Source organism: Anopheles gambiae, chromosome 3 (assembly GCF_943734735.2).
Source record: "Anopheles gambiae chromosome 3, idAnoGambNW_F1_1, whole genome shotgun sequence".
Classification (NCBI taxonomy): domain Eukaryota; kingdom Metazoa; phylum Arthropoda; class Insecta; order Diptera; family Culicidae; genus Anopheles; species Anopheles gambiae.
The window spans coordinates 30,886,110-30,910,617 of record NC_064602.1 but is presented as its reverse complement, the minus strand read 5'-3'; the positions used below and the strand labels follow the sequence as shown (position 1 = coordinate 30,910,617).

General features: G+C 48.4%; 1 protein-coding gene across 1 annotated transcript in view; it reads left to right on the top strand.

The window, feature by feature from the left end:
* LOC1280266 (GTPase-activating protein CdGAPr) overlaps nucleotides 1-18,205 on the top strand; it is a 78,839-nt gene extending 60,634 nt beyond the window's left edge. The window contains exons 3-9 of the mRNA XM_061653440.1: nucleotides 4,868-5,618; nucleotides 6,870-8,761; nucleotides 8,831-9,093; nucleotides 9,167-9,489; nucleotides 9,558-10,231; nucleotides 10,605-14,030; nucleotides 14,733-18,205. Coding sequence (XP_061509424.1) covers nucleotides 5,256-5,618; nucleotides 6,870-8,761; nucleotides 8,831-9,093; nucleotides 9,167-9,489; nucleotides 9,558-10,231; nucleotides 10,605-14,030; nucleotides 14,733-14,814 — 7,023 coding nt within the window. The 5' untranslated portion in view covers nucleotides 4,868-5,255 and the 3' untranslated portion in view covers nucleotides 14,815-18,205. The remainder of the gene's footprint in view (nucleotides 1-4,867; nucleotides 5,619-6,869; nucleotides 8,762-8,830; nucleotides 9,094-9,166; nucleotides 9,490-9,557; nucleotides 10,232-10,604; nucleotides 14,031-14,732) is intronic.
* The last annotated feature ends 6,303 nt before the right edge of the window (nucleotides 18,206-24,508 follow it).

Here is a 24,508-nt window from a genome sequence, read left to right as displayed (position 1 = left end):
TTAATTTTCCGGTTTTGTGGTATTATTCACCGACGCAAGTGCAAACTGCACATTCCTTCCACAATGCCTGTGTGTCTGGGTTGAAATTCTACACCAGTAACATACACCGGCTTTCTCACAGTCAACACGCGGGTCCGGTTGACGGGGCAAGAAATTATTAATCCGATTTACATATTCATAAGCGATGAGGTAATTAAATGTCTGGACATGTTGGTGATAATGGAACTGGACGGTAGTGCTCTTGTTGAGCCCAAATGAGCCCCTTGAGGTCTGCTCCGTGCTCTGTGATGTTATTCAATATGATCCGACTTTGATTTATCGATGTTTCAGTTGGAAGATTTCAACGCCCAGGGCGCCTTGTTCAGAAGATGTTTAATATCGTCAAATTTGTCTGACATCTCGTTAGGCACACTAAACACGGGGTCGGTTTAATTCCAGCTCATTGGCTGTAAGCTGTTTATATTGATCGTTAAAATTACTGCAATGAATGTCGCTCAAGTCTCCACGTGCGTACCTAAGCTCTGGTCAGCTTTGTGGAACGTTTGCATCGTTCATAATCGAATAACGTACGATCGCGTTCGTCACCGTGTCTCGTCGAGTGCCAGTAAATCATGTCGCCTTTTACATGGGAAAGCTGTCTTACTGCGTAGTTGTTATCACACTCCGCCAGCTCAACCATTAGAACCAGTCCAACGGCATTCCTGTGCCGTTGGCCGAAGTCAAACAAAACCCACTCCTGCTGGTTGCAACGCGGCCGCCGAGAGGAACTGAACACATTCTTTGGGCTTTGTGGGGGAAACGAAAATGAAATCAATGCCCCTCCGATGGCGATGATGATGATGATGATGATGGGGAGTCGTAAAACATGAAGAGGCCACAAATCTTCCTCCACTCAATGCACAAATGTTACGGTATGGCGGCAGTTGCGACCCGAACGACAAAACGACACCGAAACGGGGACCGACCGATGTGTTTTGTTTTGGGTCTTGTGGGCCGACTTGTGGAAGAAGAAGCCGCTTTACGGCGGCACATATACGTATACGGTGCCGACTGCAATTACTCATCGGGGCGCCAGAAAATCGATACGGAAAAACAAACCCTCGCCCCCCCCAGACAAGTCGAACTCCGAACTCCGTGCGAAGAAGAACCTTGAAGTTTACTGCCCTTTGGGAAAGAGGGAGAGAGAAAGTACGAGAGTTCTAAACGCATCAAGTTTCGAGTCATAATACCAGTTCCGACCCAATGCGAAACATTGGAACCATCAGAACTGGAGATGGGGAACCGAATAGCTATTGCGTCTTTACTCTTTACTGCTGCGCCCTGATGGTGGAACCCAATCCAAGTGACGGTGATTTGGGGTGTCCGAAAAAATCGATGTCCGTCGCCAGGTTCTTCCCGTTTTATGTTCCTGGGAAGCATTTGTTAGCGTTTGTTTGCTTGCCTTGGGCCAGGGATGTCATCGACAAACAAATGAGTTAATTGAATTACGCCGATAGGAGAAAGTGTTTCCAAGAGGATGGACATGGGACTCTTCAAGGTTGGGGGATCATTTGTGGCACCGATTAAGTGTCATTTGAGCTGGATCTATGGGTTTACCGAGTGTTGGTGGCAATGAAACATTCTGACCAGTAATGTCCAGAAGATACCAACTGCAAGTGTCACCATTACGAAGTACACACTGATTTGATGGTTCCAAACACACCTTGCGAAGATGGAATTTGTCTTTGAATTTGTCATCGTTATATGGTAGTCAATCAGACTGACATGCATATTGAATCAGTATGCCAAATTGACAACAACACTGAAATCATTGGAGTTCCTCATTAGGAGAATTCACTTCTTGTTCAGGGTTTAATCTCACCGGTCGCAACGCTTCGGTACCATATGCAGTCAACCGATTTTATCTCCATCCTCAAGAAGGCGCCCGATAGCCCTTGAGGACCGCTCCCGAAAAGCCGCCAATTTGCCGTAGGTCACGTGTTGTGTTATGGTTATCTGCATGCACCTATCGGAGATCTGTGACGCCATTTTTGTGGGCACGTTTTGGGAGTGAGATGGGATGGAAATGTGTTTTGTCTGCTTTGTCGTCACACATCGTGCAACAGATTTGGAGTTCCTGTTGGGGGGGACCTGCCCATTTTAGGGAGACTGGGAGATCCACCACCAGTGTAGTGCGGTTTTTGAAACTCCCATCACGTACAGTACACCCCACGGATAGTACGGCAAGCATGGAGGTATATATTATTGCGCATCAGAAGTTTTGCCAATTGCTGCGTTGCGTAGATGTTGGGTTACTGATCAGTGCAGACGATACTGTGTCATTTAGGGAGTCTCGCTGGCGGCAGGTTTTGAATTCCTAATTGCTCTTGCGTACTTGATATACTTGGTCATCGTCTGTGAGTAAGCGGGAAAGGGAGGGAATACCGACACACAGTGATCAAGCCAGCACTGCCGGAGCGGACTTATTAAATGCTATCAGCATCTCGATGACATGCTGGTAAATTATTCTTTGTGACATAGATTCTGTGTGACACATGCCATTCCGATGATGGTGCTCTGCGGTACGATGATGTGTTTGGTGTGCTCGTTAGTTGCACCATGACTCACCATGCACTAAATGCTTGTTAAACTGCGACTAATTAGAGGGGTAGAATGTTTGTAAAAGGCGTTGCATATCTCATCGACTTTAAGTCTCTGTACAGGTGTTTCTTAACCATTCCATTCAGCAATTGGTTTCTAAGGACTAAGGCCCTAATGGAGTGAGCAATTCGTCAGGGTGACGGTATGTCACGCTCCTCGGATTTATGATGATTGACGGATAAGACGACGGTCAGTTTCAAACGATGACCGATTGGTTAGGGATCATGCCTAGCTCTGTGTGTGTATGTTCCTTAACAGACAGTTCTTAAACGTGGCCGACACGCGACGCTGGCCAATTGTCTTGTCGTTTCTTAATGGTTCGGGGTGGCGGTACCCTTAAAAGGGTGTCCACCACTTGCCGCAACCACTTGGATCGAAGTGCAATATGTGCCGCCGTAAAGAGCCCAGACACAAGGGCTCACACAAGAGTTTGATTGGAAGTGATCGAAGTTGGGCATATGTTGCTTTAAAGGCCAGAAATTGTGCGGGGTTTAGTTGTGTAGCAAAGGGAAGCGAAAAGGGCTCGCACACACCATTTGGGACTGGTATGGTTTGCGAAATTGGGTCAAACTCGTTTGACGAATCGTTGTGTGGAGGCCCTACATAACGAGCGTCGAACACCACCACGTCGTCGTAGCTTTCGCAGGGAGTAGGGCTACGGAATGCAGCCCCAATGCAAATCTCTTGGCGGTCGGTTGGAGCTTTGTGTTTCGCTCGATGAGGGCAGGGGGTTTATATGGCTATGTAGCGATGCGAGAGAGCCCTATCGATTGGTTGTGTGTGTGGAAGAAGGTTATGTTGCGGATCATTATGATGCTACCAGTCGGCGTTTGAGCGCAATTATGTTCAAGTGCCACTCACCACACAATAATCGGGAACAACGTGTATCGATTTGCTTCGTTTGGAGCGTAAGATACGTTTTATTGCGTATGAAATTCTTAGCTTCTTTAGATACGAATGCTAAAGCCTACATAAACGACACAAAATTGAGTAGCAAGCATGGAGGAAAGGAACTTCCGATTGGCTACGTCCGCGCTCATTGGGCAAAACCACATCCTACTACCCTCGTCATAGACTTACGAATCTCCATTACCCACCGGATGAAGGAGGGAGAGGGTTGACAACGTTCGTGATATTGAAATGGAATATTAAAAGCCCTGCTTCCACCTTGAAGCCTTGCAAAAATAGCCCTGCTCGGTTGTGATGGCTTCCCCTTCCCCGCAGTCGACTTTGCATGCTACTGCCCTACTGGGCCATTGTTCCGACCGATGCTGCTGCCGGTGTAATAATATCAATCTTAATGCTTTTCTCACTGCACCTGAGCACAGTCCGTCGGCGGAAACACAGTGGAAAGGCCCGGGCCCGGGTGTGTATCTTTATGCGAGCAGGGCAGGGCAGCGCTGGTCATAGGCGAAAGGCTTTAATGTATGCATGTGCATTTACATACAGCACCCCTTCCGACCGTGCCCTTTTGTGTGTCGTTGTGTCATTGCAAAATCCGATAGCCTCTGGAGTAGATCGCGCACAGGGGACAGCATAATATATACGCATGGGTGCATTTCCGCTTGTTTTCCTTTTTGTCGCCGGCAAGACAACCATTGGTGCGTAAAAGCAATGCCCTGGCAATGCTATTCCGGCACATATTCTTGGCTTTGAGACTTTTGCGTTACGGCTCCATGGTTTTGTTTTAACAGAGGAGTCTATTTCTGCTGCTGGTACGTTCGTTGTGCGAAATTGAATTTAAAGATTTCTCTCTGGATTTAAAAGGTACGCAAGCAAAGCAAGATGATCGCCGGAAAGAGTTGTTCCAGCGAAGCGAAACATCTCTCTCTAGCTTGGAGATTGCAATGCACTTTCGGCCAGTATCGTTTCGCCGTGCAGTTTTTTCGGCGAGCCGCAAATAATTGCTTTTAAATTTATCGTTTCCTTTGGAGCGCTGAGCACACGAAGCAGCCGCGCGCAAAACACGCACAGCTTGCGGGAACGCAAACGCCAAGCCCCCAGTCACACGTGGCAGGGGCCGGAAGAAACGTTCACGCAAAGGAAAAGAGCAGCAAGTGCAACGTGTGCGTGTGTGTGTCGGCTTCTCAGACAGACCAGACGGTTGGTGCAACCGACGCGCCGACAGAGACAATTGATTGATTTTTCCAAGCGCGAGCATGCATTTGAGACCGTTTTTTTCACATCTATTTTCATTTTCTCCACGCTTCTTGCTCTTCTTCCACAGGAAACAACGCGTCGCGTAGAATGTGCCGACCGACGAGGGAAAGAACAACAGCGACAGCTTTCTGCTGCACGGTGCTGAGGCCACTGCACTGAGGAGGTAGCCCTCCCTCCCCCGATGAGCATGATGCTGGTGGTAGTGGCGGAAACGAGGAAAACTGCCGCACCAATGGTGACCGCTTTTAGCTAGGTGGCATCAACCTTGCGACACTTTAAAGGGGACACGCACCCCCTTTCGCCGAGGTGAAAAAAAGCGTCGGAAAGAGCGATCACGTCGGTTGATTTCCTGCCTCATCGTACTGCACTGTCACTGCCAAAACAAAAAAAACTCCGGTACACAACCGAACCGAGTCATTTCCACGGACGCCAACCAACCAACAACAACCACAACGATGAGCCAAATCATGCGGAAGGATTCGTCACTCAGCACAACGGCCGGCCATCGGCACCGTTCGATCGACATTGGCGGCGGAAGTGAATCGTCGATCATGGACCTGCACCACCGGGCGGCTGCTGGGCCACCGCCCCGATCGGCCCCACCAACTGGGGGCGGTGCCGGTGGCAAGCTGCCGTTGATGGGCGAAAAGCCGCGCACGATCAGCGACAGCGAGTCGGAGATCAACTACGAGCTGTTCAACACGAGCATCCACTCGGCGGACAGCGGGTCGGCGATCATGAACGCGTCCCAGCTGTCGACCGCGTCCTGCGACTCGACGCACATCAAGAGTGCCAACCTGACCCGCTCACAGCCCGGGGTAAGTTTGGCGGGACAAAAGGGACTAGCCCTTGGTACTAGAGAGGTTGTAGAATCCTTGTAAAACATGACAATACGTTTAATGACGCTGCCCACTCCCCCTGGAAGGTTGTTTTTGCACTTGTATCCTGTCTCTGAGCCCTCCCTACGGCTGTTATGGTAGAATCGTTCCTGCTTTTTTGTATCACCATCACCATCGATATCTTCTCCCCCGCTATGCTTCGCTTTGCTAAGCCATGCATAATTTACTACCCTTGACTACAGCTACACCGCGCTTAATTCAATTATGATGCACTGCTGAAAAGTGGACACCCTCGCTGTACAAAATCGTATGAAAATCCTTCTCCAATCCCCCCTACCATACCATTTTTGCGTTGATTAAACAGCCCGCAGGGAGACGCCATTCTCCGGCTGCTTTGGACCGTCCGGGTTTCTCGCCTGTGCCCCGGCTAGTGGGTGTGGAAAAATTGAAACGATTTTAATTACTTTTCAGTGCAAGTGTGCTTCGGTTGTTTGCTCTCCTATCCAACACTCCGCCCGAAGGCAAGGTTCTGCTGGAGGTGTGGGAGGGAGTTTCATTTTATGCTGTTACCCATCTTCCTTCGGGGTAGCTCGTTGAAAGAACGGAACTGATTTCTGGCTGCTAATGCTCAGTGTGTGTGTGTGTATAAAATATGGCCATCTCACCATGTGGTGGTCAAAATGTAAATGAGGGTTGCCTTTGGGTCGGGTGATTGTAGCATTTCTTTGTTAATCCATGCCCCATCGGTTCCGACGCTTGTTGGTTCGAGAACTCGACCATGAGAAGCGATTTTTATTACATGAAAAATTTGTCTACCAAAAGGCTGATCATTGTTAAATTATTTTGTGAACCTTATTTACGATTTGAATGCCGGTAACACGACTCATTCTGCATCTTAATGCAGCGTCCTAAATGTCAGTCTCTTATCGCTAATGAGGCTATACAGCTGTTTATTGAAGAGCGCTTAATAAATTACGCTATAATCTTCTAAAATATGGATCCATTTGGACCATTCTTGCCATAACAAAAGGCATACCGGGAATGAGCTTGTGTCCTCTCAATTGTCATCTTTAAATTATAATCAAATGATTAAGCTTTCCGTTAAGCTGTAGCTTGTTAGTGTAATCTTTCCGGCACCATTTTAGTTCCATTCCAATCACCTCTCGCTTAGAAATGCTACCCCTTTATCACACTCAGCTCATATTCATCTCCTCATCTTTCATTTTGCAGTCCTGCCGCTTCCCGAAGCTAGAAGAATGTGCCCACTTCCATTACGAGCGCGTACAGCTTGGCAACCTTTCCGTACAGCTCGAGGGCGACGAGCGTAGCGACTCGCAGCTTGGCTTGGCTTCCGATCTCAACACCTCCCAGACGAACTCGCTCGCCGGGCCGGCAGGAGGAGCGGGAGGCCCGCTGACGACCAGCACGACCAAGGGTGGTAGTAATGTTTGGTTTATCATACGCGTCACCGCCGGCCGCTCGGACCCGTTCATGATCAAGCGCTCGTACGAGAACATGTGCTTCCTGGACGAGATGCTGCACCGGTGCGTGTACGATCGGCGCGTGAGCGAGCTGGAGAATCTGCGCGAAGTGCTGCTAGCGCTCCCGGACGCGAATGCAGAGCAGCAGCGCATGGAGCGAAGCACCAGCGAGGAGCAGCAGCAGCTGGAGAAGCTGGTCGGCACCTACCTGGCCCGCCTTTCGATGATTGCGTCGGACGCGATGACGTGCGGCCCGGTACTGACCTGGCTGCAGATCGACAACAAAGGGCGCCGGCTGCCGGTGGCGGACGAGCAGACGATGCGCTGCATCAACACGCCCGCGGTTGGGGCGGCCTACGGTGTGCGGCGGTACGTGGCGCAGGCATGCGATGAAATCTCGATCGAGGTGGGCGACATGATCTCGGTGATCGATATGCCCAGCCCGGCCGAGTCGATCTGGTGGCGGGGCAAGAAGAGCCACCTGCAGAAGAACCAATACGAGGTGGGCTTCTTCCCGCAGAGCTGCGTCGCGACGATCGGGGACAAGGTGCCGCGGCATATGCCGTTCCCGGCGCCGCTCGTCGGTTCGCTGGCCGTATCGCCGACGAAGCCGGTGCTGCGCAAGCACGGCAAGCTGATTGCGTTCTTCCGTAGCTTCATTCTGTCGAGGCCGTCGCGCCGCCGGCTGAAGCAGAGCGGCATCTATAAGGAGCGGGTGTTTTCGTGCGACCTGGGCGAGCATCTGCTGAACAGTGGGCAGGACATCCCGATGGTGCTGAAGTGCTGTGCGGAGTTTATCGAGGAGTACGGCATCGTGGATGGGATCTATCGGCTGTCGGGCATTACGTCCAACATACAGAAGCTGCGGCGTGCGTTCGACGAGGAGCGCATTCCCGATCTGACGCATCCGGACATTCGGCAGGATATACACGCGGTCAGCTCGCTGCTGAAGATGTACTTCCGCGAGCTGCCCAACCCGCTGTGCACGTACCAGCTGTACGATCACTTTGTGGAGGCGATTCAGACGCGGCTGGACGCGCCGACCGATTTGAAGCTGCGGCTGATCCGCCAGACGGTACAGAAGCTGCCGCCGCCGCACTATCGCACGCTGAAGTATCTGGCGACGCATCTGTTCAAGATTGCGCGCCACTCGGCCAACACGGGCATGACGGAGCGGAATATAGCGATCGTCTGGGCGCCGAACCTGTTGCGCAGTCCGGCCCTGGAGTCGGGCGGAGTGGCGGCGCTGCGGGGTGTCGGTGTGCAGGCCGTGGTGACGGAGTATTTGATCAGCAATTGTGAACAAATTTTCGACGACACGGCGGATGATTTTGGCAGCCACTACGTGGAATCGCAGCCGAACTCGCTGAGCGATAGCAACAGTGTGCAGAACTACGGCGGGGGCAGCGAGCAGCAGGAGCTGTCGCTTTCGATGGAGCGGCCGAAGAGTTTGAGCGTGGGTGGGGCGAAGCTGCTCAGCCTGGAGGAGGCCCGCATACGGAAGAACTGCATGGAGCAGAGCGAGAAGACGATTCCGATCAACATCACCAACCCGTCGACGCACATCGGGTCGTACATTGAGGTGGGCGGGGGTCCCTCCAGCCTGCCGGACAAGTATCACACGGTGCTGCCAGTGCCGAGGTAAGTTGAGGTGCATTGTGCAGGTGAAATTCACTGCTTTGCTAATGCTGTCTTCACTGTCAATTTTAGGAGCTGGAACAAACGAAAATCCCACTCTTCGTGGAAATCAATCTTTACTCGTCAGCCCCGACAGTCCAACAGCAATAGTGATATTAAGGGAGGAATGGCAGCGGCGGCCTCGTCCGACAAGAACGCGCCTATGGTCAGCTCGGCAATGCAACCGGAGATCGGTGGATCGAGCCTGGCGGAGATCGAAGACAAGGAGACGGACCATCGACGCAGCGTCAGTATTAAGGAAAGCTCGAGCGGACTGTTGGATAAGATGGCGAAGAGTAAGTTGTTTCCCAAAAAAATCGACCGTTCTGAAGTTGAGAAAATTAATGTACAAACGATTCCTTTTTTTAGGTTTACTGTTTTCATCCGGTGTCGATCTGTTCGACGGGAAGAACCTGGCCATAGACAGCAACTGTGTACGGTCGAATTCGGTCGATAGCTTGCGCACCGCCGGCCACAGTCGATCGGTTTCGCACGACTCGTACTTCGATCTGCTGCAGTCGCCGATCCGCGGCGGAACGGTGGCCAATGGGACGGCAAGCGGCGGTGCAGTTGTCACCTGTCCGTCGCGTGAGCTGTCCGAGCTGGGGCTAAACTTTGACCGGGAGGAGCCCGAGATGAGAATATTCTCCGAAAGCGAGAGTCTTGTGAGCAGCCCAAAGGTAGCGAAGGAGGTCAGTATGGTTGTGTTAATTATGTTACCGTGTTTACTAATTACTATTTTTTGTTCGCTTGTTTGCAGTCGGTACGACGGACACTGCGAGCACGGCCGGAAGATTACATTGGCAGCGGGCACAGCGTGAACCCCAGCCCGAAGAAGCAACCGCGCCTGAACATACCGAGCCCTTCGCAGGAAGCTTCCGCCAAGCAGTGGAACATGGCGTCCCTTTCCTCTGCCGGCGCCAGTCAAGATGACGAAAGCCTCTGTAAGCGCTACAAGCTGGAGGATCAGCTGAGCGACATTCAGTTCATCGATTGCAGCACGCCCGAACACACCTCGATCGGGCTGAACGGTGCGCCACAGGGTGGTTCGACCACATCCAGCACGACGGTGGTGAATACCATCTTCACCAGCGCACAGGTTCACAAACCACCCCAGCAGGAGGACTCATCCGAGGACCTGCACGAGGATGAAACGCTCGCAGTCGGGCTGCGTAACTCCTATCCCGGTCCGCAGTACGCGCAGTTCGGAAAGTTCAACTCCTCCCCAGTGAAGGAAACGCGCTTCAGCTATCCCGGCTCGGGTAGCAAGGAAAAGGCGGCCAGAAAGGAGAAAGCGTCGCTGCAAAACGCGGGCTCGACCAGCTCGGTCGTGGAAAAGGTTCAATCGATGAGCGTCGACGAGCAAAGCCAACCCCAGCCGGCCACTATGGATGTGGTTGGGCTGAAGAAAAATGAAAGTTCCTTGTACGAAAGGTAAATATTGGCCATCCATTTTGTTTGCCACTGCACTCGCAAAGGACCAAAGGGTAATAGGAAGGGGCTTCACACGTGACAGCGGACAAAATTGGGCTCATTTCAGCGCTTCCGGGGTCATCTGCTGAAATGCATCGTTACCTCTCTCTCTCTCTATCTCTCGTGTTTTCTTTTAAAATTCGCTCTCTTTCTCTATCCATTAGCGCATGTTGTGCAGCTTGCTTTCCTACCTTCCGTTTTGAGCTCCCCGTTTAGCATAATATCTGTTACGTTTACACCGTACCCTTCCTCCCCCGTTTCTCCTTCCTTCGTGCGTTTGAGTTGGCCTCCCTACTTCGATTCTATCTCCCGGTTTCTTTTTGTTGTTTTCCAGTTTTCTGCTTTCTTCCGGTCAATCGAAACCCCCGAAATATCCTGGCCGTTACAGCTACCACCATCCCGGCACGGAGGTCGGGCGCGGACCGGCTGGCAGCGGTGGCGCCGGTGCTGATGGCGCTGGCGAACCACGGGACCACGGTCAGCAGGCGGCTGCGGTCGTGCCGCGCAGCTGTTCCGAGAACGTGCTGCGCCGGACGGTCCCGGAGCTGTTCCCTCCATCGCATCACCACCATCATCACCATCACCACCATCACCATCATCACGGGCAGGCGAAGCAGCAGCTGACGACCGTGCATCCGCCACCGCCGCCGCCACCGTCATCAGCACCGTCGTCCGGGAAGGCCAGCACACCGCAATCGCCGCCGGTGCCGAGCCCGTGCTACTCGCTGCTGATCGGTTCGACCAGTTCCGACACGACGAGCAACAGCAACATTACCACGCCCGTGTACGACGAGATGGACATTGCCGGTGGCTTTGCGGCCCATCCAAATGCCAAAGATACGCCGGTCGACGATTCACCGAACGGTGCAGGAGCAAACGCTGGTGGCGCTAGGTCGACCACGGCCCGTAAGCACGATCTGAAAGCGATGAAACGGGAGCTGTCGCTCGATTTGAGCGGCACCTCCACCAAGCTGACCGGGTCGACCAACTTCACCTCGGACAACACGACCACCAACACTAGTCAATCGCTGACGCCGAGCGACTTCGGCTACCAAAACCTTAACCCCGAGCTGTCCCCGAACGGCGGAGGTGGCACGAATGGGGCGGCGGCGGCCGGAAACGAGGCCACGGCTGTGGAAATGACCAGCTTCAGTCAGAAGGCCAAATCGCCCGGCACACCGATTAAGGCTACCATCAACATTACGTACAACGTGCGCTCGCCCGTGCGCAAAGAACAGGAAGGAAGCGTGTTCCGCTCGTGCTCACCACCACCAACAAGAACCGGCGCTGCCAGTGCGGATTTGATTGCGGAAGAGGAATACCAGCGCGAGCGGCGCAGCATCTACGAAAACGTGCTCGTACCGACCACGGAAGAGGACGAAGACGGTAACGAAGGCACGATGGACGATGTTTCGCCCTCGAAGCGGCTGCTCGAGACAAACTTTGACGAGACGATGGTGTACGAGCAGGTGAAGTTTTTGAAGAACGTTGTGTCGGAGGTGAACCATCTCGTGAAGAGCGAAGCGGGACCAATCGAGGGGCAGCGCAACGGTGAGGCGATGGCGGCCGCACAGCGAATAGTACCTGATCTGCACCGCACAGGCTCCGCCGTTGAGGATGGCATTAATAACAATCACAACGAGAGTGGCAGTGGTAATGGTGCTGTTGTTGCTGAAAGCGATGGAATTGTGACCCGGCCGCCGCACTGCTGCGATGTGAAGCCGAAAGCGAACGGCGCCATCCCCATGCACGAGGAAGAAAGCGACGATGTGCCGATGTCGGACGTGAACGAGGATAGCTTGGAGTTTGACAACACGGACGTGTCGCTGTACGAGAATGTGGAGTTGCGCAAGAAGCCCGCTCATCCGCTGTACGAAAACGTGGAACGGTCCACCGCCGTGCAGTCCTGCTCGCCGCCAACAACGAACAACCCGGCGACGGACACGCTCAAGTCTGTCCTCACAGAGGATGAGTTTTCGTCGCTGTGTGCCGATCGGAGCGATTTGGACAACGAAATGGAGTACCGCATTGAAATACCGCCCAAAATTGAGCTGACGGTATCGCCGAAAACTGCGAAACCGATGACACTGGACACATCGGAAGCGGTCGAGCCGGTCGTGAGCGTGAAACAGCTGGCGACAAAGTTCGAAACCAGCCCGGTGGACGTAACGCCACCGTTCGATTTCGGGGGCATCAATCGGGGTCACAATCATCATTTCCGATCGTCGCTCAACAATGGCAATTATGGGGCGAGCGAGCGGGTCACGATACGCAACAAATCGGCCAACGGTTCGGCCGGTGCAAAGGAAGATCGGGCTGCGTTCGCAAGCTTTACCCGGAGTCTCGACGAGAATGCGTTCGTGCGAGAGTTTGGCAGTGGTCGGGGTCGGCTGGAGGGTGGCAGCGGGTTTGTTGTTGTCGGTGGGACCGCGATGAACAAAAGCAGTCAGCAAATTCCGGAGGTGGAAAGGAACATTCTGAACGAGAACAATCCAAACCGGAGAAAGTCGCTCGAGCTGTCCAATTCGGCACGGCCGCGCAGTATGAATCAACCAAAGAAATTGCCCCCGCTAGGTGCTGGCGGTGCCCCGACGGGCGTGGAGAATGTGGACGTAAACGGTGCCGATGATGGTGGTGGCAACAAGGGTAAAGCGGCGTCTGAGTGTTGCCGCGCAAAGGCGTTGCAGTTGGGCGGTGCTGGCCAGAAGCAGACAGCGGGCAGTGGAAGCCCAACCGACACGACGGCGACGACGCCGCCGAACATGAAGCTTGATCTCTCGGTGAAAATCGAAGACACCAAAGAGGCGCGTGCGTACAACGTGCGCATCACGCCAACCACCGAAAACCGGATATCGCTGGTGCAGTACAACTATAGCGACGGGACCACCAACAACGGCGGTGCCGATTGCATGAATGTGACCGACGGTGGTGGTGGTGGGGCTGGCGGTTCGCCCACCGGTACGCCCTTGATGCGGGTGGTCGGCGGGCGCAAGGCTGCAGAATCGAACGGAGCTGACGATGATCGTAACAGCGTCAGCAGCCTGAAGATGCTCGGCAGCTGCAAGCTCGATCGGTCGCGGATCGAAAAGATTAAGGAGGAGCGACGGCACCAGTTGAGCGAAAAGTATCGCTCGGAGTCGTTCAAGGGCGAACGGGGAGATTATGGTGGGGGTGCCAATGGGAAGCTGAAATCGAAATCCAAATCCGAGCTGCGCGAGTTCAAGGAAGGCGACGTGGTAGCGGACCGCGCGGACAAGAAGTACGATTCGCTGCGCTTCCGGTCCAAGTCGCGCGCTGAATTGCTGTCGTCAGAGGGGCCGTTTCCGCTGGGTGATTCGGGTTGCAATCCCATCGCGGGTAAGGTGGGCTCGCTTTCGTTGAACACGGTTGCTGCAACGGCCACGCAACCGCCGGTAGCGATACGCCCACCGAATGGTCCTATCCGCACGAGGCGCATAAGCGACGAGAAGAACCAGAACGATCTACCACCGCCGGCTCCAGTGGCAAATATGGCCGGTCCGGGCGATGCCTCCATCTCGCAGGTGTGCGACAACAAGTTTGAGCTGAAAACGAGACAAAAGTTCGATGTGAAGCGCAGTAGCATGGACTATCCACCGGCAGCTGCGCCGCTTACCACGACCAACGCGACCGACAGCAAAGACGCGATGCAGCAGCAGCGCGATCAGCGGCACAGTCTCAACAATGGCCGAAGCGGTGTGGTAGTGACGCGCAGCAACTCTTCCAGCAGCAGCAGTGCGCAGTAAGTAAACGCTTAGCTCTTCTCCTCTACCACAGTCACTAACGTAATGGCACGCGGCACGCGGTGTGTATGTTACACACAAAACAGCGTTACACAAAACAGCTAGATGGTTGACTTCGGCAAATCACCTCACAACAACTACCACCACCTGCACATAATAAGAAAACGCAAACCACAACAACCTTACCAGACACGACTGTGTGTGTACGCCTATGATTTTACATGTGTGTTTAGGGTAGGCTTTCACAATCTATCTGTAACTTGCAACCTTAATGCATGTCGGTTTTTCTTCTATCTTGTCTTCTATCAAGTGTTTCATTGCATGATTCGATTAGGTACCATTTCTACTCTTTTATTTTTCACTTTTTAGAATAATTTTTTAAGTAATTAGAGCTCTTTTAATACATTTTAACAATTGGGCAAAACGCCTCGCACGCTTGATGCTTCAAACACAATAACCTCTCAGATTAAAAATCCTTCCCAACACAACGGTTTTGCGCATGTGTACTAAACCACAACACAGCACAACAGTTTGGCGATGCTCAGATGCAAAATGCGCAACTCAAAACCACCTTATATCAAGCACTTTAATATGTGTGTTACAGTAACATTTTCATTTCTTGGAAGCATTAATTCATCTAAAAAACAACAATTACAATGCCTTTGCTAATGATTTCCCGTTTTTCTGTCGCATACTTTTAGACGTGACCGCTGCTCGCCTCCCATCTCCATTAAGGACGTTGCCGCAATGTTTGAGTCGAGATCGCAGCAAAATCAATCGTAACGCGCCCCACTGCTGAGACACACTGCGCTGTGACCAACCGTGGCCGTGGAAAAGCGTCACACTGGGAGGGAGAGGGAAAAGCTTCTATCTATTTATTGCAATACCTTTAACGAAACCTTTCTACATAACCCTATAATAGTACTCTGTCGCAAAATGGAAACTCAGGTGAATGAGTATTCAGTTCCAGTAGAGCAGCTGGCGTGACGTTTCGAACGTCAACCACTAACAGACCGGGCTGCCTGGGTGGGTTTAACGTCCTAGTGTAAGTAGGAGCAACAAGAATCAAACGTGTTCGATGCAACCGATGCATTGCGGTTGCTTTAGTCGCGGGGCAAACGATACCGTTTGCGTACAGGTTTTTTTTCGGTGCTATTCGGGCGGGTTCCCCTTTTTTCCCCCCGGCGCACCCTTCGATATGACTTACAAAAGAAAGTGGCCAAATGTTAGCTATTGAAAACTTTTTCGCTCCTTACTCCTTACACTGTTCACTGTAATTCGACTAAGATGAGATAAATATTGAAACGAACCGGCAGGCAGAAGGCAGCAGTAGTTAATCGCAAATGGTATAAAACGAGTAGATAAAGGATAGAGAGAAAGTAAGAGAGGGACAATGCTACTATTGAAAAGGAAAATGGAAAGGCCACTAATTGTGAACATCCCGGCATCGGATTGTAAGGAAACGAATGTTTAAAGGAAAGCACATACACATACATAAGTTGTATATAGATTTTATGTTACTAATCGTAACGTTACTGATTGGTGGCAGTATGAAGGAGCATTGAGTAAGATTAATTATTAAAAAAAAGGTTTCTGTTAACATTTTTCTTCGTTCTGAAGAAGCAAACACGTGTGTGAAAATGTAAGATAAGGCTATACATCACAAGATTGTTTTTTTTTATATGTACATTTTTAATTTAATCTTTTCGAAGATTTGCTTAAAAAGGCTCATTTGTACAGGCCGCAAAAGGTGTATGCGATAAGGTAACGTTTCGTTCGCATAAGTATTCAGCAAGCGTTTAATTTACGTTCTACTACGCAAGGTACACTCTCTTGTGTGTATTAATGTATAGTTTTGATCACCGCTTAAGGAATGTTGTAATCTTTTTTCGTTGTTTTCGCTTAAGGTTTATGGTCGGTTTGTTCGTTAAAAAAATTGTTTGTGCTTTTAAATTTTTGGTTTGGTTGCTGTCGTCCGGAAAATAATTTGTTAAAAGTAATCGATTTTCGTTACGACCATTAAATGCTGTGTTATATAGTTTCATAAAGCGTAAGTGAAAACGGTCGCAGGGCCCGTTGCATGCTGTAGGTAAACGTGCTATGAAAGGATAATAATTGTATAGAAAGAAAGAGAGAGAGAGAGAGAAAGAGAGAGAAAGAGAAAGAAAAAAAAGAGAGAAAAAGAAAGAGAGAGAGAGAGTATATATAATAAAGATTTCACACGCAACGAGAAGCAAGAAAGCAAAGAAATGAATGCACCGTAACCGTATGTACGCGAGACAATAATGGCAGCAGACAGGAGCAGCAAGAAATACCCAATCACATTAAAATGAAGTTGATCAAGTTGCGTAAAAAACCCGTTTCCTTAAAATACTACCTTTTAAAGCATAAACAACTTCCTCATGAACGATTTCTCAAATTCAAGCCAAGTGTATTGTGAGTTGTTCGAAAACAGCGAAAGCGAAAGAGAACGTTTCCATTCTTCCAGTCGTTTTGTATTTTGTGCCCTACGAAAAAAAAAAATTACCCACACTCTCTACCATTTTTGTATTTAAAAAAAAGCCCCGATTTTTGCGGTAAAAACACATTAATCGATAGTAACATACAAACCGCGACGAATTGTTAGCGGTAGCGATAGTTGATGGAGCTGTGCAGTGCTAGTTGTAATGAATATGCTAAGAGATTTTTGCACACGAGATGAACGTAAAATGCTTACATTAATTGCTTTTTAATCTGCAACTTCTGCATTGATCGCTTAACGCCGCCACCACCACTATGCGTACTGGTCGTGTTTGTTCTGGCGTATTGATTTCGCGTATATTTGAAATCTGTTTTACAAAACAACATCACTTTTATGTAAATATCTATATCTTGTAGTAAAAAGAACTGAAGCTAGCTGCATCGGCTAAACACAGTGCTAATTGGAAATGAGATCAGGTTTGCTTGAGGTTACGCGAGGCGCAAATGAACGCAAGCAGGTCTGTTTGTGGCCGTTTTTTTACTATTGGAGATAATTACATACACATTACAGTTTACCGATGAGATATACTAAACGACGAACGGCTTGGGAGGCTTGGGTGATTGCTAGTACAATGTAAGGCTCGTCGAGACTAAAACATACGAACGCCACACTTACCTTCGATCTTACTTCAGATGGAACAAGAGGATTGAATACAGTGACTGAAACAAACAAACAAAAAAACTGGAAGTAAAAGGATGCAATGAACTGATATTAAAACGACGAGACCAGTAAAAGGTTACTGAACCACACAGGAATCGGAAAGGAAATGATAGTTATGCATGTTTAGATACATTAATCGAGAGCAAAACTCCGCGTACGATATTAATATAATATGCACGTTTATATCTGCAACTGTAATTTGCCGCCACTTAGCAGCGTAACCATCACACTACATCACTAAGCCGCATCAGCAACTGTCTGTATACAATACAAATGTCTCTGGGTGTGTGTGTGTTTAACGGCATTACGTTGCTTTCTAACAAACTAAACTCACTTTTTCAATAAGCTTTATGATTTCGCAACAAGTTAGAAAGATGGTGGTGAGGAGCCACTTTACCGCTGCTTAAATTCGAGGGCAGCATTTGGATGAGGCGTGAAACGATAACCGCGATATAGTGAAATGAGAATAGAGCGTGATGAGAATGATTCGGATAGGAGGCGTATGCAAAGTGCAGCATGATAAGGATGTGTTATGAGCGTAGTAAAAACCGATGGAGAGCTCGTTTTAAGCTCTCCATGTTTGTGTGAAATAGTAGTAAAATTTGGACAAAAAAGGATGATTGATTATATTGTAAAATGAAACAAAACGGATTGTGCGCGCGTGCATTGTGTAAATGAGTGAGCTTAAGAGTGTTAAAATGCAATTTGAAATGCAACAAAAAAAGAGTGAAGGGATAAAGTAAACGGCCGCATACCACCATCCCGTGTGTGGTGTAAGCGTTTGTGAAAATGTTAAACGCGTTTGCATTTCGCTTTTTGTTCGTTCTTTTTCTATTGTAAAATTTCCCGCCCCTTCCCCCTTTTTCCCGCGGACGCGTACTGGGCGAAGTGAATTTGCGCTCAGTAGTGTGTATGTGTGTGTGTGCGCGCGCGTGCTGTAAAACAAGAAAAGTTTTTTGCAAGAGTTATAAATAAAGAGAACCGAAAATTTAATTCACCATCAGGCCACCATCATCCTTGGCGTGGGCAAAGCGTCCGAAATTAAGTTACCTTTTCTCCCTACTGTACTTCTCACGCCCCGTGCTCTGATGCGTTTATGGGACACTATCTTTAAATCGTTCGTTTAACTTAAGCACAGGCACGAGTCAATCCTGCCATGTACGGTTGTTGTACCATACCGGCAGAGGGAGAGTGCCGAGCAATTTTCGTTATTAAACCTAATTATGCAGTACCCCTTTGCAATGCTGGTTGGTTATCTATAATCTCAGATTTCGGTACTTTTGAGCCGACTTTCGAGTGTACCGTTACATCCGTTGAGGGCTGTAATTAAATTGCATCACACCTTGCACGGCTTCACAAGGATGTAGATCTCTTCCCCTTTTTTGGTTTTTATTTTCGGTTGTTTCAGTTTTTGGTCAATTTTTTAGCATGAATGAGACTAGGAGAGGTTTAAACAACGGATTTGGTTCGAGTTGTAACAAGATAAAAGTTCATCATTTTGTTACACAATGTACAATGTCTGGTTTAAAGATTGAAACCAATTTGTAGGGACTATACATAAGTTCGTGCGCATTTAGTATAGGTGTAGTCAATTATTTATTTTCCTTAGGTGGAATGAAGAAGGCTTTCTTTTCCACTACTAATAATTCCGCTACGGTGGATGTAACATTGCTTGTAATCTCCAAACATGGTAACTTTTGTAACAAAATGTGTGTTTTTGCAGGGAGAGCTCTGCCTTCTGAAAGTATGCAGCGTTCCCGATGGCTACATCAGCGGCCCTACCAATAAATAATCCAAACCTATGTTGGCGTGACATACAGATGATAGGCGAACGCACTTTTGAAGTCGTCCCAGAATTCACCTAGCTTGGGTCAAAGGTCACCAACGACAATAGAATGGTAGAAAGCTGATTTGCGCAAAAGGATGCTGGGCTAGGGGGCTGCCAACCAGTTCTTCTTCTTCTTCTTCTTCTTCTTCTTCTTCTTCTTCTTCTTCTTCTTCTTCTTCTTCTTTTGCAACAACCTTTGTCTATCAAGGCCTGCTGCTTGTACCACTTGTGGGGTTAGCTTTCAGTGACTTATGGATTACTCTCCTCATAAGCAGGATGATGATAGTCAATCCTAACCCCGTATGGCGGCACGGTCCATTTGGGACTTGAGAACCCATGACGGGCATGTTGTTAAGTCGTACGAGTTGACGACTGTACCACGAGACCGGTCATTTTATAGCCTGAAAAGTCAGTACAGGTCAAAGAACCTGTCGCGACGGGGCGAAGCTGGGACTATATAGCACCTATATAGTACCAGTACTCACATACGCTTCTGAGACATGGACACTGTCCAAATCTGACGAAACCCTCTTATCCGCATTCGAGAGGAAGATGCTCAGAAGGATACTTGGCCCCGTATGTGTGGAAGGACAATCGAGGAGCCGTTATAATGACGAGCTATATGAAATGTACGGCTACCTCACTGTCCTACAGCGTTTCAAGCTCGCCAGGCTCCGGTGGACTGGCCATGTTGTACGCATGGAAACGGACGACCCAGCCCCAGTAAAGTATTTTTAGGCCGTCCACAAGGACAGCGAAGGCGTGGTAGGCCCAAACTGAGGTGGCAAGATGGCGTGGAGGCGTCCGCCATTAAGGCCGGGATAACGAACTGGCAGACGAAGGCACAAGACCGTGAGCGGTTTCGGGCACTCCTGAGGCAGGCCAAGACCGCAAAGCAGTTTTAGCGCCGGACAAGTGTGTTCCCGATGGCCATTGTTTGATACACTTCAAATATATTAGCAAGTAATTTCCCATCACTTAAAATCAACGAAATTTGTCCGAAAGGTGCAAAACAGAGTCTCAAAAGGGGATTGCTCAACAAGCGACGAACCCCGTTAGTTTCGCTATATAAAGAACTGCTCCTAGGACATCCTTAAAAAAGTATAAGGAAAACAGTGAAAATGTAATTGTTATCCCCCGGCTGTGTCCTTTGGATTATTGTCTGTTTTAGCCGGATGGAACATGGTCCGGCTGACCAGCACGTCTTTAATTTAAATTTCACAGCCAACCTGGTTTCGCGATAAAAGCCGTAAATTACCAAATAGATAGGAAAATGTAGTATTAAAAGATAGACAAAATTTAATATATTTACCAAACTGTCACAAAAAAGCTTCAATTTTCGCAAAGAACAACAACAACATGCCCATCATGGGTTCAAGTCTAGAATGAACCGTCCTCCCGCAGGAAGGACTGACTATCCGGATGCGTGGTACTGAATAAGTGTCGAACGCCTGTACCGGCCGGCATGTTCGCCTAGGACGTAAGAAGCCAAGTAGAACAAGTAGAAATACTTTCAAATGCATCTGTGGAAATCTGTTTGAAGAAGAAAAGGCTACATAATTTAACTCATACAATTTAAATGCGACTTTTCTCTCATCCACCTCCATCAAATGTCTCATCCTAATCGCCCGCACGAGCCAGCAATAGCAAACTGGTGAACTCTTTCCCCTTCATCACTCTCCTCTAGTGATTATCGTGGTTTTGTTTGGCCCTGACGCACCATTTGTCTGACACGGTGTGACAGGTTGTTATTACGCTTTATTACGCTCCGCTTTAATCGTTTGGCCGTCCATCCAAAATAATGAACCTGCCTGGAAGCCGCGATTGCAGCAATTTCCCTGTACTCACACACATCCACAAAGTCGCTTAAGTAGCGCCACGTGCCTGTGTCAGCTTCTCGAGATGCTTCTCACTCCCCGTGCGCAGATAACACAAAAAATACAAAAAATCGGTGTCGAAATCAAGCCGTGCAGGCGGAAGTGAATCAATACAGACACACACACATGAGTTTCCTCTTTTATAAACAAAGTGAAAACGGAAGTGGAAGCGCGGGGGGGGGTGTGCTCCCACAGCCAGCAACCGGACGCGCCCCTGCCACGTGAACCTAATTTCAATCAATTAGTCTGTTTACATGACGTTTATCGGTGGTCGGATCGAACTGAAAGGGCTCGGAAGGAGGGCGGTGGCCGCACCATGCTGTGATGCTGGGAAGTGGCAGTACCCAGTTTTACCAAGTGCCAGGCCCAAAGCGGATTTATGCTTTGCGTCTTGCGCGGGCACATGCCTCTTGCCTTTTTGGTTGGATCAAGTTTCGTCCTGGCCAAACGGGCAGCACAGGACTCCCAGAGCATTTTTTTAAAGATGTTGCCATTTTTTCCACTACACTGCGGAGCAGGCGGTTCCGCTGACTGGCGTAACCGGAGACACGCTGGCTGTGTGCGCACCGTTGCGTGCGTGTCGCGTTGCGCTGCGTCCCATTGTCGGTTAATTATGCGGATTATGGTGCGCTGATTTGGTGGCGCGTCCTTTTTTACATACTTTTTTATTTCTTCCACTTCACTTTGGTGCAAAAGGAGGGTGTGTGTGTGAGTGTGCTGGTGTTTAGATGTGTGCTGATTTTGCCTGTTTGTTTAATTTCATTCTTTTCACCCTTAAGGCGCCGTCAATTGGCCGGGTGGCGGTGGTCTCCTGGGGTTTTATTTTCTTCTCCACTTCCAAACGTATGTTTTTTGGTCGGAGTTGATTCTTTTTTTTTTTGGTTTGTACGTTTTTTCTCACGCTTTTCGGTGATGAATGTTTGTCGTTTGCGTCCAAAAGTTGAACCCAAATGCATATTTTAGTTTGCAAAAAGGTTCCGAAAAAACGGCTCTCTTTTGGTGGGATGTGGTAGAAGTATGGGCGGATGGCAATATGCAACACGTTTAGAATATTAAAAGCGGTCTAATGGACCGTATTGTCCGCTCTTTAACACATACCCACGGTCCTGGCCATAATGGAACGAAATGCACACAATCATATTTATTTGAATATGTTTTTCTCATTCATTTCTATCTTGGACTCAATACAACTAGAGAATTATATTTGTCTACTTATTTTTGCAACTGAAAACGTCCCAGACACATTTTAGTCAGTTGAGCAGCAATGAATTAGAAGATTTTGATCTAAATATTAAGAGCAAAGAGCTAAAAAACCCAACGAAAAATAATACCTAATTATTATTTCAGTTTAAAAAAATCAGCCAAATAGATCGTAAAAATAACAAAAAATTATGTTAGTTCTTCAAACAATAGGTTAACAAAATTTTAGTTATTTGCCTTTTCTCAGCAAAACGCCTTAAAAATTAAACATTACGGTAGATTAAGTACTGAAGACAGACTGGTTTTTACAAGATTTATAATTTTTCAATTTATAAATATTATATTTTGATGCTTTTGAATTCCGTTGTTACTAACAAAAAAGGAAATGTTTAAACCATTCACATTTTAATGATTTAACGCTTAATTTGAATGTAGCGTCGCATCGCCTCCTTAGATGTCCTCCCATAGTAACGCGACACCTTTGCTTGGTATTTTTGCGGCAGTTTCATATTGAAAAAAGGTGCACACACACACATAGGGAAACAGACACACAAAAAGATACATTTCCGAAAAGACAAAAACCGTCTTCACATGAGAACGAGAGAGAGGAAGAGACACACATTTACAAGCTCGATCGAATCGAAATGGCTTTTCAAATTCAATAACAGCCCTCCAAGAACGAGCAGCAGTCCTCCTTAATCTTGCGCTCAAGTGTAGTTTCGCCATCTTTTTTTCCTTTGTGTAAGAACAACAACAAAAAAGCGCAAAAGTAGATAAGGGAAGCCTACTACAAAGACAACTACAACAACAACAACGAAAGTAAAGACGCTAAAGGAAGTATAAAGTGGGCAGGAAGGAAACGTTCAGCTCAATAGCGACTCGACTTTCGCCGGTGTGCTGGTGCTCTTTGTTGCCGGTTTGAAGCATTTTGTGGCCGCTTGCCGGCCCTGCTATCCCCTGAAAGTCATCCTCCAATTTCTACTGCAAAGGGGACGAAGAGAGAGAGAGCAGAAGGAGAAAATATTGATCCCACCTCACCGGAAGGACCAAAATTTCGGGGTCGGAGGAAATGCTTTTGTCCCTCACGAGAGAGACGCACGGATGGGAAGGATGCGGAAGGGAATCAATCAGGAGCTTGTTAGTGCAAATTTAATGGAGAGTTTAGCCGACGAAATCAACTGATAATGGAGGGGACAGTGTAGCAAGATGTTGCGGTATAAATGAGATTATTTCAACACACAGCCCTCCAGCTACAGCTAAGGGCCAAGTGCCGTGGAATCTGTGCCCATTGAAGGGGGACATTGAGATGTACATAAACGACGTTCCCCGATTCGAATCGAATTCATTGCAACACAATCAAACACCGGGAAAACAACAAATCAGCAATCAATACACACGCGCACACACACACCAAGCAATCGAATTAATTACAAGAATTTGAAACACGAAAGAATTAATTACAAATGATTAAATAATTCATTTTACATGTTGATAGTTGCTTTTTTGCTCCCAGGGAACACTTCAAATTGTCCAGATGTCCACAAGATATAATTAAAATCACAACCCTTCAACTTGCACAAGACTATCAGCTATCCTTCATAAACAGCTCATTGTTGTGCCTTTACCATCGTCCCCCGTTTTGAGAACGGCGTGTAATCCGATTTCCACCAAAGGAACGACTCTACCCACCAAATGTTGACATTTATCGACTTTTGGCACGGTTGAAGAATTGATTTTACATCCCTATCAACCTATGGTGAAGGTGACAACACAGCAGGTGTGTCCCCCAGGTAAGGTAAGGTAGACGGTAAGGTGACGGTGTTGGCAGCCACACCAAGGCACCAACACACGATGATCCTGGCTACGATATTGTAAAGCACCGCGGGAAAGCCAAAGCAATAAATGGCGGATAATGCCGCGTAAAGAACATAACCCGTCCATGGGATTGATGGATGGGGCAGGGAGTAGTGGAAGGCAATCCTGTCGGTTACTTAGGTGACTGCCGTTCTGACTCCTTCTGGAACTGTGCCGAAAAGAGACTGCAATGCTTATGTACTCAGAACCAGACAGATGAGTTGATGAATGGATTGAAGGTGCGTTGCCATGAGATGTGCAAATTCTTTTCACAGTTTCAACATAATTTAGCCAGCAATAAAAGAAAGGATAGAATACAGTGGCTGCAATACTTCTAAGTGTATCCTCATTTCTTAGATAATTTTAAGTATCTTGGTGTTGTGATATTGCTTTATTTTTCATTGGTCAACTCAAGAATAAGTACCACAAAAATGTCTTTATAACTGACTTTTTGTTTGCTTTTGAAATAAGTTCAGATATCCATGCATTGGGGCAACTTGGAACTTTATTAATAGAATAGGCCTTGCTTTACTTTGG